The sequence below is a fragment of the Pollachius pollachius genome (genome assembly GCF_949987615.1).
Source record: "Pollachius pollachius genome assembly, chromosome: 5".
Lineage (NCBI taxonomy): Eukaryota > Metazoa > Chordata > Actinopteri > Gadiformes > Gadidae > Pollachius > Pollachius pollachius.
Genome location: NC_136938.1, coordinates 7,773,652 through 7,791,756, shown reverse-complemented (window position 1 = coordinate 7,791,756; position 18,105 = coordinate 7,773,652). Strand labels below are relative to the sequence as shown.

Genomic DNA, 18,105 nt, shown 5'->3' with positions numbered 1-18,105 from the left:
GTGCATACACAAACACAGAAACACAACCACACACAAACACACACAACCACACACACACACAGAAAAGCACCCACCCACACACACACACACACACACACACACACACACATATGCATGCACGTGCATACACACTCACACACACACACACACACACACACACACACACACACACACACCCAAACACACACACACACACACACACACACACACACACACACACACACACACAAACACAACCACACACGCACCCACACACACGTGCAAACACATGCATGCATGCACACCTGACATAATGCACAAGCACTCTCACAAACAATCGCCCACACACACACACACAGATACCTTTCGTATTGAGAACTATGCATACACTCTCCAGATTCGTGAGGCTAGGTTCCTTATGTCTACGTTACACGTCGAACAAACGCGGCAGAACACAGCGAGAACCGTGACCGGGCAGCAGGCAGCAGCGCTGAGTGGGATCAGTTAGCAGGCCTCCGCACACCCCTCTCCACTCTAATTGAAGGGTGTAATTTGATGGCAGTCGTAACAGAGTTAGAAAGCAATTAGTGTCACGGCCCGTCGGCACAACAGTTACGGCGGGCCCACCTGTGGGTCACTTTTTAATTTGGTGAAGTGCTGAGTGCTTAGCGGAGGATTCGGCCTTTGATATACTCAGTAGATGGTAAATCCTGTTAGCGATAACACTGCAACAACCCCGGACAGCGGCCCGGCATCCATCTAATCCACTGGTTAGGGAGCTCACCCAGTTGCACAACAAATGATTAGGGTGTCGTCTGGGTGCAGCATTTAAAAGCCAGGAACCTTGACGTGGAAGAGAGGAGGAGGAGGAGGAGAGCCCAAACGGGGAGGAGGAGGAGAGGAGGAGTAGGGAGGAGGATTGGAAAGGAAGGGAGTGGATGGGCGGGGCAGGCATGGGGGGGTTGTTTAATTAAAGCAACTGATCCGTGCTGTTTGCTGAAGGACTAATTGTTTTCACTCCCCCTCCCCTCCCCTCCCCCCTCAAGGTCCTTCTTAACGTTGAAGACCTTCGACAGAGATCCCTACACCCTCACTGAATAGACTGGGAACCACAGTCAACCACCGTTCTTATACTCACAATCACAACCTTTGAGGTCTAATTTTTGGGGTTGGCCCATTTCTTTTTATCAAGACTGAAGTGTCCACTCTGTTGGATGTGACCACCAGTGCTGAAGTGATCAGGTGCTGCAGTGGCCAGAGGAAGACAAGAAGGGAGGCACGGCCCCTGACCCAGAAGGACATCTGAACCCCCGCTAGAATAGCTTGTGTCTCCCTTACAGGTTCATCTCGGTCTGCTGCCTTGCTCAAAGTATTGGCCTTGCAGCGCTCTAATCCCGATACATTTAAATCTTCAACTCTTGATAGTGAACATAATTCCATAGGACAAAATGATCATAAAAAATGACAATAAAATGTGTATCTTTACGATTGAATTCCATTTGTGATGTATGTCGATTGAGAGAATTACCAAGGGCATAGGTAGCCCTCTATATAGTGTGCTAAACTGAAGTATTACAAGGGCACTTTACCACTGCAGTAAATGTATATAACTATGTCGGGTGTTTTTGATGCATTGAATAACAAACTAGTAGAAGCACAATACTTAATATGTGGAATCGATATTGCACCTCCATTAAGAGTTTAATCACCGCCTCGGATACAACATAAAACTGCAACGGATCTAATGGACTCTCTCTCTCCATCACTATTTCTCTCTCTCCCCCCCCACACACACACACTTTTACTCTCTAAATGTCTTTCTGTCTCTATCTCTCTCCGTTTGTCCCTCCCTTTTTATTTTTCTGTATCTACCTGTATCTGTGCCTCTCCCCCCCACACTTTTTCTCTCTCTCTCTCTCTCTCTCTCTCTCTCCCTCTCTCTCTCCCTCTCTCTCTCTCTCTCTCTCTCTCTCTCTCTCTCTCTCGCTCTGTGTGAGTGTGTTTGGAAGTGGGTGTCTACCTGGCACTCTAACAAAATGCACAGCCCGTGCTAATGCTTGTGACAGCCAGAGGCATACTGGCAGGGGATACAACAGGAAACCCAATAGCTGTCACCACATACCGCCTTCTACACGCCTGTGTTTGTGGAGTGTGTGTGATTAATGCTAATTAGCATAAGTGTGCAAGCAACCTGTGTACATAACAGTTGATATAGAGATATTTTAAAATGTTAAACGCATGTAAGGCCAGGCTTACTTATATGCTTCGTTGGAATCAGTTTTTGCTTCTGTTACTGCACACTGTTGTGTGTCCTGATCAAGTGTCATTATAAGCTCTTATGACACTTATTATGTGAGATATTATGAAAAGAAACACTGCAGTAAGAGTAATGTTATTTCCATAATGTCTGGGATATTTCATCTCACACTTAATTGCAAACACAGGTTTGCTCTATCGCTCTGAAAATAGTGGTGCGGGCCATTAACACATAATTACAGCCAGCAAACGAAGCCGTGTGTATGAATTACAAACACTTGGGCAAGCGTTTACTTTTCCAGTTTTTTATGTTGCTTAAAGAAACTGTGAAACTTAGTAGGGCCGAGTATGGGGCTGGAAAGAATTTCAACAGAGTGAGGCGACGGTTTACGACTATAAAAGCACAAGGCTGTATAGATGGATCACCATTACTATCAACGACCGAATCATAAATACAAGCGACAGACAAACCGTTGTGCAAGTCACCCCTCGCCCCGCCCTCCATGGCGTTTCTTTAAAGCTTTTTTTTGTATCGGCCAATTCATCAGAGATGGAGCCACGGTGGCATGCTAGTCAACGAGTTAAGATTATTAGGAAGATTGTGCTGAGAGCTAAGAGGTTAAGGGGTAGAAGACGAGGAGAGAGAGACAGAGAGAGAGAGAGACAGAGTGACAGAGAGAGAGAGAGAGAGAGAGAGAGAGAGAGAGAGAGCTCAAGAGCGAAAGAGAAAGCAAAGAGTGAGAGAGCAAAAGAGAGAGTAAAAGAGAGAGAGCGAGGGAGAGAGAGAGAGAGAGAGAGACAGAGAGAGAGAGAGAGAGATAGAAAGAGAGAGAGAGAGAGAGAGAGAGAGAGAGTAAGTGAGCGAGCGAAAGAAAGACAGAGAGAGAGAGAGAAACAGCCCAGAGAGCGTTGTCCTTGTCTGGAAACACTGTCAGCCGTTGTTGTTCGGTGCGTAGGTGTCTTGGTCTGGATTGGTGGGCCCTGAGCGGTAATTGCCGGTTGGAATGTGTGTCTAGTGAGAGGATACGCCAGGGCCTTACTGGGGATGTCATTGTCCAACGCACACACTCCGCCGTTACAGGCCTCAGCGCCACTCTCCAGTCTCAGACAACCATTTAGATCATGAGCTTTTATTGGTTAATTTACTCCTTTGGGCTCCATGGGAACTGTGTGCATAACACAGGCGAGCGTTTCTAGTCGTCCGACTAACTGCTTCTGACTCGTAGGATGTGCTGCCGCGTGACACGTTTAAGAAAAGTTAGCTCATTAAGCGCACATAATATTGCTCTGTTTTGGAGGTGCAGTCATTTAACAACCGTTTGTGTGTTGCATCATGTGAACGCGTGTGTGTGTGTGTGTGTGTGAGTGTGTGTCTGTGTGTGTGTGTTTGTGTGTGTGTGCTTAATCACATAGCGTGACGCTTAAGGAGTCACCGGTACAAATGGCTGAACAGGCGACTGGATCAATGTTGAATTAATTCAGTCAACCGCCATTTATGTCTTCATCAGCGTTTTACTTTCCAACCATTTAAATATGGAAAATAATAAATGGAAACAGTGTGAGTGTGTGTGTTTTAGTTGTGCGTATGTGTGTGTGTGTGTGTGAGTGCGTGTGTGTCTGCGCATGTGTGTGTGCTGTGCCTGCACGAACACACTCTGTATCTTAATCATTGTGTGTGTGATCACATCCTGCATTAATTATTTTTTGTTGTAACTTACCTTCTTGTGGAGTGGATGTGGAGTGACTGATGTCCTGTACTGATATGTAATAATATTATTATAACAGGATAAAATCTATGACATCACCTGTCATAGACAGCATTAGCCTGAAATCACTTACCAAATATATCATGTTTGCCGTTGATTACTCAGCTGTGATTTCCAGACAAAAATTGCACGGTGTTGATCGATGTGGTACTTTCTCTCGCTGCTTTTCTTCCTGTCTTTCTCCACTTTCTCCACTTCCCTTTCTCTCCCTCCGTCTCTCCCCCCCACCCAAAGCCTCTGTCTAATGCACGAGTAAGGCTAAGCCATTGTTCCACAGGAAGTACTCACAACGCGCGGCTTGCCAGCGTGTGTATATAGACTTAACCTTACAATAGCCTCACTAGCATTTTAGCAACCAGCTTCCGGACCGAGCAGCGATTACATCAACAGACCAGGGGCTTGACTAATGGCCCCTGGCCCTTGGTCTCGTGGAGGGCTCAGTGGTGGCTAATAGACAGAGGTGCACAGTGAAGCAGCAGCATTAGTCCATCTGGGGCCGTGTTATACATGTCTCCAGTCCTCCGCAGCGAGGATCGCTTACCAGAGGTACACCGGTGTTATGGTGGACAGGTGCTGGGGAGGAGGGGCGAGACGCACGGCCTTGGGTGGATTTCAGAGGGCCTCCCCACGTTGAGAGTGGCCCAAAGACAGGCAGCTGCTCGACGTTAGTTAACACACATAAACTATACTGATATGGCTGAGCTGCCTTCGTCACCTGTAGCTGTCCAGGTAACGCACACACCCACGCACGCACATATGCACGCACACGCACGTAGGAAAACATACACACACGCTTGCAAACACGCAGTAGGCACACACAAAAACACATGCACACACACAAACATGAATACCTAAACACACACGCACACACACAAACGCACATACCGTGACACAGAAACACAGAAACACATACACACAGGCATACACACACAAACACACACACACACACACACAGAGACACACACAGAAATGCACATACTCACATGCACACATACACACACACACACACACACACACACACACACACACACACACACACACACACACATACACATACACACGCGCAGGGAGGGGGCGGGGAGATGGTCTGTCTGTAATGGACAGGGCAGGTGTTAGGATGTCTTGAGGAGGGGATTTCCGAAGCCCGTGAAGCGTACAGGCCATAACTGTGGTCCAAATTGTAGGGCCCGCTTAACAACAGGTCCAGGGGGAAAGGGGGTCTTTATTGGCCACGCCCCTTCCCCACATCTGCCCTGTAAACGTTCTCTCACGCCATCCAACCTATTATTTTGTGATCCCCCTGATTTATCGCCACTTTCTGTGATGCATATACTATTATCGCCGGATAATACGTATATTAGCGCTGGATAATAGTATTTATATTAAATAAGAATAAAACACGTAGATGTAATCAGCGTGGAATATATACAGGGAACAAACCCAATTACCTCGTGCCGTTTCGACACTGCGAGCTTTGAACCATCATTCAGCTCATTTCATGTCATTTTCCTTCATCACAAATGTCAAGCACCTTTATAAGGCCAGGGAGGCTTGGGACGGCCCTGTAAAATTCCTATATTTGTAATTTTTAAGCTAAGTGAACAATAACCGCCGCAATTATCCTGTCAAAGATCTGATCATCCCCACCCAGTGTGTCCGCTTCCAGGACCACGTCGTCCCACTTCATTTGGAGGCCCTTCACTGCAACACTTTGCAGAAACACTTCCATTATGCACCAGCGGTAATTACATCTTGCTCAAACGAGTTCACTTAAATCATCTTCATTCATTTGGGCTTCATTTGGATTTTTAATGTCTGCCGCTCTATGGAGGGACTCGCGAGGACATTAAAAGCCCCTCGTTGTCGCACGCAGGGAGCGGTTGGTTTGGTGGGAGTTGGCCTATACCATCCCAGAGATGTGACATTTTTAACCAGATTAGCAGCCTGGCAAACGACTAGTGTCGTTGATAGGGACGGAAGGTTGGCACACTCCTACAACGAAAACCTAGTAAGGAATGAACTATTGGTAGATGGGGTTTGGGCCATTTCCATAAGGTCACACATCACACTGATTAACACAACGCCGTAGCCTTTGTAGCCAAGGTATATACTTTTATTCCTGGGAGATTAAGATTGATTTGACACGCATCGTAAATGTGATCCACAATGGGCCGAAACTCATCCACTCACGTTTCAGAGAAGGCAAACCCAGATTCGAGGTGGCTTTTAATAAGGTTTGAATTCAGAACGTAAGAAATACCTGAATGTCATGGACAATCCTACAATTAGAAATGGTTTTCGCTTTTCCTTTTCTGCATGTGATTCGAGACCAGAATACAATGTCAACGTGGTTATATCATTTGATACACAAGATTTTGGTGTGAATCTTATTCATTTTCAGTACAAAACAAAGACAAAGAGTGCTTTTCATGAAAGTCCATGTTCTGCCTGTAGTCTGTTTCTGGAGGGGCCGCCTCCCACCACAACACGCAGGCCCCTGCACAGTCCGACATAATGAATGTAATAATTATGTGTTGGCAATAAAACTGTAAATCACTTAATGACCCTACCAGGCAGGAGTTATTTTTAAAAGGGGATTCATCAATATTCTCCAGGGGTACATGAAGAAAGGTCAAAAAACATCTCATTAGGGTACGAGCATGTGCACGTGTGTGTCCACACAGCCTTTGTGTGGACATGCACACATTGGGGCGCAGGCTTTTTTTTCCATTGTGTCTTTTCTTATTCATATGTTTCCTTTTCTTGGTGATTTGCAAACATAGAAGGTGAGCCGGCTGGTGGAGGGTCTTCCGATTCATTAATTTACCAAGTGTTGGACGAAGCCTGCATCGTGTGCCATAAAGAAAATCGTGCGTAAACGGCCTAGTGAAACGGGGGTTTGTTGGTGATCAAAGCTCAACGGCGACATGCTGTGATTCTCGGGGGGCTGCGCTTAACAGCCCAACTACTAATAAAACGTTCACTAAGGATATGCCTGTTCGTTTTTCTTTTATAAACTACTAAACATGTGTTGTGACAATTCACTTGTAGGCAGTTGGTTTATCAAATGTTGACATAGAAGAATTAATTCATGACATAGGTATACACACGCACGCACACACACACACACACGCACACACACACACACACACACACACACACACACACACACACACACACACACACACACACACACACACACACACACACACACACACAGTGTTTGTGGATTCTAAAGAAAGGCAGTGGAAAACCGGTAAAAGAATGATTGGAGGAAGACCCAGAGACGATCGCGAGCAGTTAAAATGTCATTATATTGCTCCACACATTAACCCTTCACGTGGCAGTAAACCAATACAGGCTGTTTGTGTGAATGTAATTATGGCTAATATGCAAACGTCTTCTGTCATTTCTGGTGCACTATCGATTACCCTAACTCAATAGCTTATACCTTTTGCATGTTGTTATGCCAAAGGTATGAAGTGTGCGGTGAAGAGTGGAATACGAAGTAGCACATTAATCACAAACAATGTTGGAATAATCTAATAGAATCACATAGTGATCAGAGGCAAACTTCCCCCAAAAAAACGAAAAGATATCCCTATATATTATATATTATATTGTATGTCCCTTCCTATACTTCAACCTTTAATAAATGGATCAATTGGACCATTTTGGTCACCAAAAATGGTCCAACTCGACACCATGTCCATGTGACAACCATGTCTGACTCCGTTGGTTGGCTCACAACCCACTCATACAGTGGGTTTCTTTCCATCCATCCATCATCCAGCCATCCATCTATTAAACCATCCAGCCATCCATCATCAATTCACCCATCAATCCATCTAACCGGTCAGGACGCTGCTTCACTAACAGGTCTACAGGCACAGAGCCATTATGCTGCTAACACACACACACACAAACGCACACACAAACATGGTCTTGCAGACACACACACACACACACACACACATGCTACTAACACACACACATCCACACAAACACACACACACACACACACACACACGCACACACGCACACGCTCACACACACACACACACACACACACACACATTCTTAGAGACACACACATACACACACACATACACACGTTCTTAGAGACACACACACGCACGCACACACACAAACACACACACACACACACTTGCTCCAGGCCACCAAATACCTTCCACCAATGTCACAGAGGCTATCTCAGAGCCACCCCAGGCTATGGATCCGCTCACCTCCTGACCTTGTTTTGTCTGGTGTGTCCCGTACGCCCCACCCCAGCGTCCCCCCTGCTCGGCCTTTCTCTCCCTCTGACTGATGGATTATGGTAATTACAACGGTGGGCCGTGCCCACATTCTGTCAGCGGGGTGAAAATGAAGATTCCTGCTTTGTTTCCTCTCACTAAAGTGTTGATGAAACCCCTTGTTGCCTCATGGCGAGGGCCGCAGTCGCTCGGGCGGACGTTGAAATGCTGTTCTGCGCCGGCTGACTCTATAATGTGTTGGTTTTTCGATGGATTATTTATACACTGTTCCTTTTTTTGTTTGTGTATGAAACTAAATAAATGTCATTACTCAGGTAAAAGAGGAGGATTAGAAGGAAGAGAGCGAGACGTCACGTGAAATGCTCTCTTTCTCTCTCTCTCTCTCTCCGTCACCGTCTACCACAGTCACTGGAAGCTCTCTCTCTCTGTCTCCTCTCTCTCTCTCTCTCTCTCTCTCTCTCTCTCTCTCTCTCTCTATCTCAGTGTAAGGGACCCATATGGTACTTGTGTGAGTGAGTGTGTGTGAGACATGCAGATGCTATCTGCTTCCTGAAATCCAACAGTGTTGAATCTATCTTACTAGGAACATTACATCAGGCAAGGGGCCGGCTGGTTCAGAGGCCAAGTGGCTGATTAGATGGAAGTGTGCTGCCTTATCACACTGCGGCCTGGCTCTCCGTGAGCTGCTGTTGAATCAACCCCACACCAGCTCCTTCATCATCCCCAAACAACATAACACCACAAATAAAAATGCATGCAAACAATTTGGTGACCTCTGCTCTCCCTCTCTCTCTCTCTCTCTCTCTCTCTCTCTGCCTGTCTCTCTCTCCGTCTCGCGCTCTTTCTCTCTCTCTCTCTCTCTCTGTCCGTCTCCCTCTCTCTCTCCCTCCTCTCTCCCCTATCTCTCTCTCTCTCTCTCTCTCTCTCTCTCTCTCTCTCTCTCTCTCTCTCTCTCTCTCTCAAATTTCAAATTCAAATTCAAAGTGCTTTATTAGCATGACAGTATTTGAATACATTATTGCCAAAGCATATTCAAGTTACACAATAATAATAATAATAATAATAATAATAATAATAATAATAATAATAATAATATTAACAATAATAATAACAAGAATAACAACAACTCTCTCTCTCTCTCTCTCCCTTTCTCTCTCCCCCACTTCACCCCAGCCCCCCTCTAATGCTCAACATGAACGAACGTTGGGCAGACCCTCACACTGCGGCCAGGACCCTTTCTGCTCATTCAAATGGTACTCATGCTATCGATGAACGTTTAGGTTCAAGGATCAACATGCAGCGTAATCAATGAGGGCTGATTGTCCAGGTATTTTAGATTATTTGGGCACAATTGTGACTGGCTGTGAGGGAATAACCTCCTGTGGTCCTGGTCACTTGGATAGAGCGAGGGGTAGGGGTAGGCATGGAGTAGTAGTTTAGAGAGATCATGCTGTTCTGAGAGACATACCTTGATGTTCAGTACATGTGTGTCTTTGAATTGTCTTGTGTATTTCATGATATTCACCTGAATATGCACTTAAATAGGTGTATAATCTAGGATAGGTTGTAGACAGATTGTTTAAAAAATGTGGTATGTGCATATTAATGGAAGGCTGCCCTTTCAAAACAATACATGCAGCTCATCCTCCACGTGAGAGCGATTCTCCTCCCTTCTTGCTCTCTGGCTCTTCCCTCCCAGCAGCAGCACGCACACACACACACACACACACACACACACACACACACACACACACACACACACACACACACACACACACACACACACTCCCTCCCTCCCTGCTTCCTCCCCTGGTTTGATCAGGGTGGAGTCCCATGCACTCACCCAGGCCTCGCGCATGGCTCTCCTTCAGCTTCCTCCGTCATCAATAACTTCAAAGGCACAAAAGCAGCTAAATTAGCTCTGCCACTTTCTTCTGTCATGACTAATGAGCTCTCCCTTCGTTTGTGTATTAGTCTCGCTCTACCGTTGGCGCACCCCAGGGGAGTGGGCCGGTTGCTGCCGGCTGCCTCCTCTCTCTCTCTCTCTCTCTCCCTATCTCTCTCTCTCTCTCTCTCTCTCTCTCTCTCTCTCTCTCTCTCTCACTCTCTCTCCCTCTCCCTCTCTCTGTCTCTCTCTCTCTCTAGAGCAGGTAAAGCCTGAGCGGAAGGTACGACACACAAACAGGAAAAACAACAGGGTTTTCAGCTGCGGAGTCCTATCTATTTTATCCAGCATCAATAATCAGACCTTCGTGTTTGTTGTTGTTACCGTCTCTGACTGACCCTCGCCCTGGGTGACCGTGTGCGACTCTGGTGAGACGGACAGCGGGAGATCTGTCCCTTTCGTGTGACTGACTATCAATGCAATGCTACAACTCTTACATCACTTGTGTATTCCGATCTAATGGAAATGCATCCCGTTTGATGCCATCTGTACGCTACCCTGCCATGTGGTCGAGGGACAACTCGGCGTGCCATGCCCGTCTCTCCGCAGCGTGTCACATATCTTTGAGATACCTAATGGCCCCGCGTTTGGCCTCGGGTTGGTCACGATGCAAAGGTCAGGGGAAATGCCAGCGCTTGAGGATATTGCTGTAGGAAATAGAGTTCTCGATACAGTATCTGCCACTTCCCCTGCCACTCAACACATCAAAGAGATTGGTCAGAGATGGCACTCAGCACGTTGCTTATCATGAGCCCTATGTTCAATTGTGGCAATCGGTTTCTCATTTATTAATATGATTCTCATTTATGGATGGATTATATGATGTAATTATTAAATTATTTCCGTGCTAACATTTATACTGCCTCAACTTGGGATGTCAAGTGTACGACATTAATGTGATAATGTCTATAAAGTGTATACTTTATTGAGCAACACAACTGCCAATGCTTTCCCCGGATATCGCTCAACAACCACGGTCATAACATCGACCGAAAACAAATGACGTAAAACAACCGAATTGCAGATCAACCAAAAAAGCGACTTATAAATAGACACCATGGGAAACTAGGGGATGTCATATTGATGACATAAAAAAAGCGGAGAGGAAACCACCATGAGGCAGGAAGAAGAAGGAGAAGAAGAAGAAACGAACGTCCGCAGTCTGGACAGTGCGTGGGACGTGTTGCACTTCCTGAATGCTTCTAAAAACATCAGGCTGATTGTGGGGATCATCTTCCACTGCGTTTGGCAGCTGGGATGTGAGCGGTGATTCGGGGCCTATCATTACACCGTGTGGCCACAGGAATCCAAAAATACACCAGGCTCCAGCGATGAGCTCATAGCTTTGTAGAGAGGGGGAGAGAGAGTGGGAGAGAGACGGAGAGAGAGAGAGAGAGAGAGAGAGAGAGAGAGAGAGAGAGAGAGAGAGAGAGAGAGAAAGGAAGAGAGACAGAAAGAGACAGTGAAGCTATGATTATGGGATTTTGTCACAGGCATGAAATGGCTATTTGTCAGCACCATGTCAGCGGAGGCCACAGAAAAAATCATCCCCCCAAATAGCCCAAGAGATGAGGGCACCGGAATGCTAAAGTCTTTTTTTTTGCGATTGAGAGATCGGTGTAGGAGAAACATCATTATATCTGTGAGGGTGAGAACTGCATTGTCCTATTGTTAAGGACAGTATGCAATGCTCGTAGGCGGGCCTGGGGTCATTTATTTGTGTCAACTGAATGAGTCCCGGGGAAAACTGTCAATACACGCTTGCAACATGAAGATACATGTGATTGTGAAACCTATTTACAATTGTGTTCTTGCTTCTGTCTGCATGTCAACATCGGATGACGGTGAGAAAGAAAGGAAAAATGAAACAATGATGTCTTGTGATTGCCTCATCTGGTCAAGAAAGGTTGAATACAGTTTGAGGCTTTATAGGTAGTTCACAGAGAGGTTTAGAAGATGGTTTGCTTTTCGCCAGCAGACCATTTCCTTGAGAAACATTCCCTCAATTTTGAGTGAGCAACACTGTTCCCGTGGTTTAGTTGAACACGAGACCTGTTAAAAGTAGCTCAGGTGACCTCTGAACTAAGATAAGGAACAGTTTTACAAGACATGTTTTATCTGTGACCATGTGGATGTGTAATAGCTACATATCACTATGTACAAGTGTAATAAAGGTTTTATGGCCATGGAACTAATTTTCAACTTTATGATTGCTTGAGTCCTATTAGACGGACATAGATTTGAAAATCTATAGACGTGTGTAGTTTCTGATATATGGAATTTCCATGAAGTGAAATGCATACAACATATTGCACATAGGGAGGTTATTAGGTGATGATGTTTGATGATTGTCCTTACATTCACAAACTGTGATTTATTCCACTAATTTTAACATTATTACAATTATTTTGGCTATTTGGTTTCTGTTGCAATTTTTTTTACATTTAAAAAAAGAAAAATAGGTTGTGGCATTATTGGGTTGTAACGTCTAAATGTTTAGGAGGCTTGAAATAGATCTGTTCAACATTCATCCAAAAGGTGGCACTGTTGAGTTTTAGAAGCGGACTGCAGAAGCGTTTCCGCACGTTTCAATATTTCCTCGCAACAGTGCATTACTTTTTATCTAAATAACTACAAAAACATTTGAAACCACCTGTTTGAGAATATCGATGTGGAATAATAACAAAAAATATAAACTGAATTACCTGCATGCCAATTGATTAAAGCCTACTGCACATTCAGAAATAATGAATAGTGTCGTCTATACAAAATATAATGAAGAACTGCCTTGGTTGTATTTACACATGGTACACATGTTTCTTCTTATTTAGTCAGCCATTCCACTACTGTGTTATAGGCCATAGTAACCATAGCATGGGGTATACGAAAATACAGTAGGCCTATACAATATCTTGTAAGTGTTTATAGAACACACATGGACATCTATATTAAACATCCCATTACAGAATGTTTCCTCCACTTTCTGGCTCAACATATTCTGTTCAAGTCCGTCTTCTACGTCCACTTCGGTAATGACTTTGCAATAGACTAAACAAATAAATATATATTTTATATAAATGTTGACTTCTCGTTAAAAATGCGACCGGGAAGAAAAAGCGTCAGAGAAAGGAAAAATAAAGAAAGACTGTGATCCGGCTGAGAGGCAGCTGACGGCTTCTGACAGTCGAGAAAAGTTTTGTTTCTCTACTAATATGTTAATTAACGGTCCGATTGCGCGCTCTGATTGGCTGCGCGCTTCCCATTTCTGCCCTGACGTCACAGGCAGCTATAAAACTGCAATGCTTTTAAACTCATCTGCTGTGTGATCCCTCTAAAAAAACCAGCCCACAAGTCAGAGGCACGTTACATGCGCGGCTACACTCAGCCCCCTTCCTTTCGGCTTTGCCCCCTCTCCGTCTCCGCAATGTATCCATGAAGAAAAACCGTAAAGTGTTAAATGTTTGAAATTCAAAGCCGCCGAATTTCACTTGCTGAAAAAGGACTGTGCTGCTCGCGTGCGCGGCGCTGGTGTGTCAGTGCGTCAGACTCTGCAAAGAAAAGCTACTTACTTAGCGTTGGGAGTCCATCGCTACAGAGGGACTTACTACACCTTTTTTGTTTTCAGTCCTAAGACAAACGCTTAAACATTTTTTCAAACTGGCTCACGTCCTCCCCAACCAGCCCAGTGTGACAGCTGCTCTTCAGCCCGCTTGGAGGACTGTCAGCAGCACCAAGAGGATGGCATCAGAGCTGGCAATGAGCAACTCCGACCTGCCCACCAGTCCCCTGGCCATGGAATATGTTAATGACTTCGATCTGATGAAGTTTGAAGTGAAAAAGGAGCCGGTGGAGCCCGATCGCAACATCAGCCAGTGCAGTCGCCTTATCGCCGGGGGATCCTTGTCTTCCACCCCGATGAGCACGCCTTGCAGCTCGGTGCCCCCTTCCCCAAGCTTCTCGGCGCCCAGTCCGGGCTCGGGAAGCGAACAGAAGGCACACTTGGAGGATTTCTACTGGATGTCCGGTTATCAACAACAGTTAAATCCAGAGGCGTTGGGCTTCAGCCCCGAAGACGCAGTCGAGGCGCTGATCAACAGCACTCACCAGCTCCAGTCGTTCGATGGCTATACCAGAGGGCAGCAGTTTGCTGGCGCAGCCGGACCTGGGGGCACCATGGCCGGGGAAGAGATGGGCTCTGCCGCGGCGGTGGTGTCAGCAGTTATCGCTGCCGCTGCAGCCCAGAACGGGGGTCCGCACCACCACCATCACCACCACCACAGCAACGGTCACCACCAGGCGCCCGGCGTCCAGTCCAACAACTCGGGCTTAAATCACCCACATTCGCATTTGGATGATCGGTTTTCAGACGACCAGCTGGTCACCATGTCAGTGCGGGAGCTCAACCGGCAGCTACGGGGGGTCAGCAAGGAAGAAGTGATCCGATTGAAACAGAAGAGGAGGACCCTAAAGAACAGGGGCTATGCCCAGTCGTGTCGATACAAGCGGGTCCAGCAGCGGCACGTCCTGGAGGGGGAGAAAACGCAACTCATCCAGCAAGTGGACCACCTAAAGCAGGAGATCTCCAGGCTGGTCCGGGAGAGGGACGCGTACAAAGACAAGTATGAGAAGCTGATCAGCAACGGCTTCAGAGAAAACGGGTCGAGCAGCGACAACAACCCCTCATCCCCGGAGTTTTTCATGTGAGTTTCGACGTTATCCGTGAGAAAAGAATAGCAGCAGTTTAATCAACCTTTTATTACAACAAACAGGAAAAAAGTTTTGATTAGAAACTTTTTTTCTTTTCGCACGTATACCAACCCCCGCTAGACCAAGAACTAATTTGTGCTTTTTTTTATTTTTATACATTCATGAGGGGGAAAAAGGGTTTGCTGAAGTTTATAGAATTAGCTTTTTTTTGTCATCCGTGTTTTTCATTTTGGAAAATGTGTCAAAACTTTCATATTTGTTTTTCTCTATTATGAAAAGCATATGTCTCATGTTTCTCATCGTATCTCATTTGGTTTGCAGTGTTTTGAAGTCACTATGATTTACTTTAGATGATAACAACTTTATACCGCTGTATACGAGGTGCATGCAGACAGCGAGCACATGCCATCAGAAGTGCACCGACCTGACGTTTACCATCATGTTAATTTAATTCAGTGTGAAGCTGCCTGAAAACACAAATGCATTCATCCAGTTTTTTTGGTTTTTATTTGCTTTTTTTTTTTGTCGGCCAAATCTGGAGGACTGCGAGCCTGCCCTATGTACCCCATCTCCTCTCATGTGTGTGTCTGTCATTGTGTTGAGCAACAAACAGAAAGACTCTAATCGTTAGAAACAACATGCATTGTTTGGACAAGAGAACTGTTATTGGACTGCCCTGCATGCTGGACATGTATGGTTTTCATTTTTTTTCCATTTTTGTTTTTGTTTGAAGATGTACTTTTTGTCGAATGACCCCCAGCATGGAATTCATTCTTCATTTATAGCCTCATTACTTTTTTGGGATCGCGACAAAAAGTGAAATGACTTCCCCCCCCCCCCCCCTTCCCCCCGCCCCACCGCGGCTCTCTACCAAAAACGCGTGCGTTTCGGCTGTGTTGTGGTGCAGCGCCAGTGAATGCTCCCATTAGTTCCATGGAAGTTGATCGCTGGGGATCCCGATGGAGGGACAGACGTAAAAAAAGGACGAAAAGGAATCCCCTCTTCCCTTCTCGGGACTAAACTATATGTTGCCTTTCACGCACTGTTTATTTAAATGATACTCCAGACTTGTGCGTATGGCATATTTGGAATGAATCTTACCTGTAATTTAAGTACAACATTTTTTTCCTAATCTGTAAAGTGTAAAGATAACGAGGATATGGCGGGAGGGGATATGAGCCACACATGTATAGATTACGAGGATAATTAAGAAGGGTCTTCCTGTACAAATGTTGGTTCTGGCATTGGTTTTGGTAAATTGGCACAACACCAGTTTAGAGAATAAACAGTTCGGAGCGCATTGACTGCACATTTGCGTTATGGGTTTCACACAGAATATGGACTATAGCAGGCTATTGGTTACTTTAAAAAGTTTAAAATACTTTTTTCTGATAAAACGCTTTTTGAAACATGTTCATTTACTCAAGTACTTTGGCTTGATATGCACTGACATTTCAGCATTAGGCCTAAAGATGGATATGAAATGCCTGTCGTTCCAAACGCTAACGCAGATGGGTTTGGTGATTTGTGACCAGGCCCACTCAATGGTAACACATTAATAGGTTTTTCCTTTTTGGCAGGACAGGGAAAACCATCTTTTTTTTGTTTTATACGAGCCCAACATTTGCTTAGCAATAACGATATGATTAATAATGTCTGGACATTGTTAGTTGGTCAGGGATTCACACCCTGCTTGTAAAAAAAGAGGGAGTAAATACACGATTGAAATCTTTAAAATATTAATCTTTCTTCTTCTATATAAATATATGAATATATATATATATATATATTTTGCTGTGCAAAATTATTTCACTCCACTAACCATATGTGATGTTCATATGTTCTCGTTTTTTTCATTTCATACAAATAAATGATATGCAATAAATGAACGTAATTGTCTTCAATACGTTTTGAACTTTTCTCAATTTCAGTTTATGTTCTGTGTCAAAAATGTGTGTCCAAAATATAAATTCGTGTGTTTTATTAAAATATATAGAATTAATGGAAACGTCACATTTTCAGCCGTTGAAAAACGACTCAACCAATCAAACGTTGTATATTTTTCGACAGATAGACTGTTGTTGTAAATGCCTTTTATTATTGAATTCACCCAGCCTGATATACAGAGGAATGAAACTAGCCATTTTGAAGGCATGTCAGAGCAAGTAATTGCTTTTATATTGTTTATTTATATGTAGTTGTAGTTAAGTCAAATATGATTAAAATAACACAGTACAGTTAATTTGATGGTTGATCAAAGACATCTTTCATATTAATTTTCCCTTTCAAACCATCCATCAATCAAATCAAAAAATGTCATGCTTTATGACCAAAATCATTCAATGCACAGGGCAGAGCTTTGAACATGCATGTACAATATTTAAAACATTTCATAATTCATTTAAAATACCCTTGCGTGTGTATGTGTGTTGGCGTGCTTGCATAGATGGTGTGTGTGTGTGTATGAAAGGTGGGTAAAACAACTGCAAGTTTATATTTGACAGTGAATGTGAACACACTTGTTTTACATACGTGTGGGTGTGTGTCAGGTTTTGTGTGTGCGTTTCCGTGAGCATGTGTGTGTGTATTCTGCACTCCAAGGGAGCCTGTGTATGAACGCGTGTAAGTATCGGTGTGTTCACATTTGTCTGTGTGTGCGTGTATGTCTATGTGTACTTGTATTGATGTGTCTATCCAATGTGTCTATCCGTGTGTGTGTGTGTGTGTGTAGTCTGCATTCCCATGGAGCTTGTGTATGTACGTGTGTAAGTGTGTGTGTTCACATACGTGTGTGTGTGCATGTATGTCCATGTGTCCATCCTAGTGTGTGTGTGTGTGTGTGTGGGTGTGTGCGTGTGCATAAGTGGGCATGCGTGAATGCATGTGTGTGTGTGTGTGTATGCGCAGGTACATGTGTATGTCTGTGTGTTTGTGCATGTGTCTCGATGTGTGGGTGTGCGGCTTCTGAGTGGGACTGAGGGAGAGGTCTGGTGTGTTTTCATAGAAAACACATCTTTTAGTGAAGTTCCGAACACAGTGAAGCGAACGGAGTTGAGATCCTTTGAGGTCACATTCACAAGGCACGTGGGCTGATGGGGGGAGGCGGAGCTGAGAACAATCTTTCAGCTCTGTTTCGTCGGTTTGAAACAAGGCCCTCTCCACTCTCGTCTTCATC

General features: G+C 44.8%; 1 protein-coding gene across 1 annotated transcript; it reads left to right on the top strand.

The window, feature by feature from the left end:
* Window positions 1–13,626: 13,626 nt before the first annotated feature.
* Window positions 13,627–16,625, top strand: mafa (MAF bZIP transcription factor a). The gene has a single exon (XM_079736282.1). It carries the CDS (start codon window positions 13,962–13,964, stop codon window positions 14,925–14,927), a length of 966 nt encoding a protein of 321 aa, XP_079592408.1. The 5' UTR covers window positions 13,627–13,961; the 3' UTR covers window positions 14,928–16,625.
* Window positions 16,626–18,105: the final 1,480 nt, after the last annotated feature.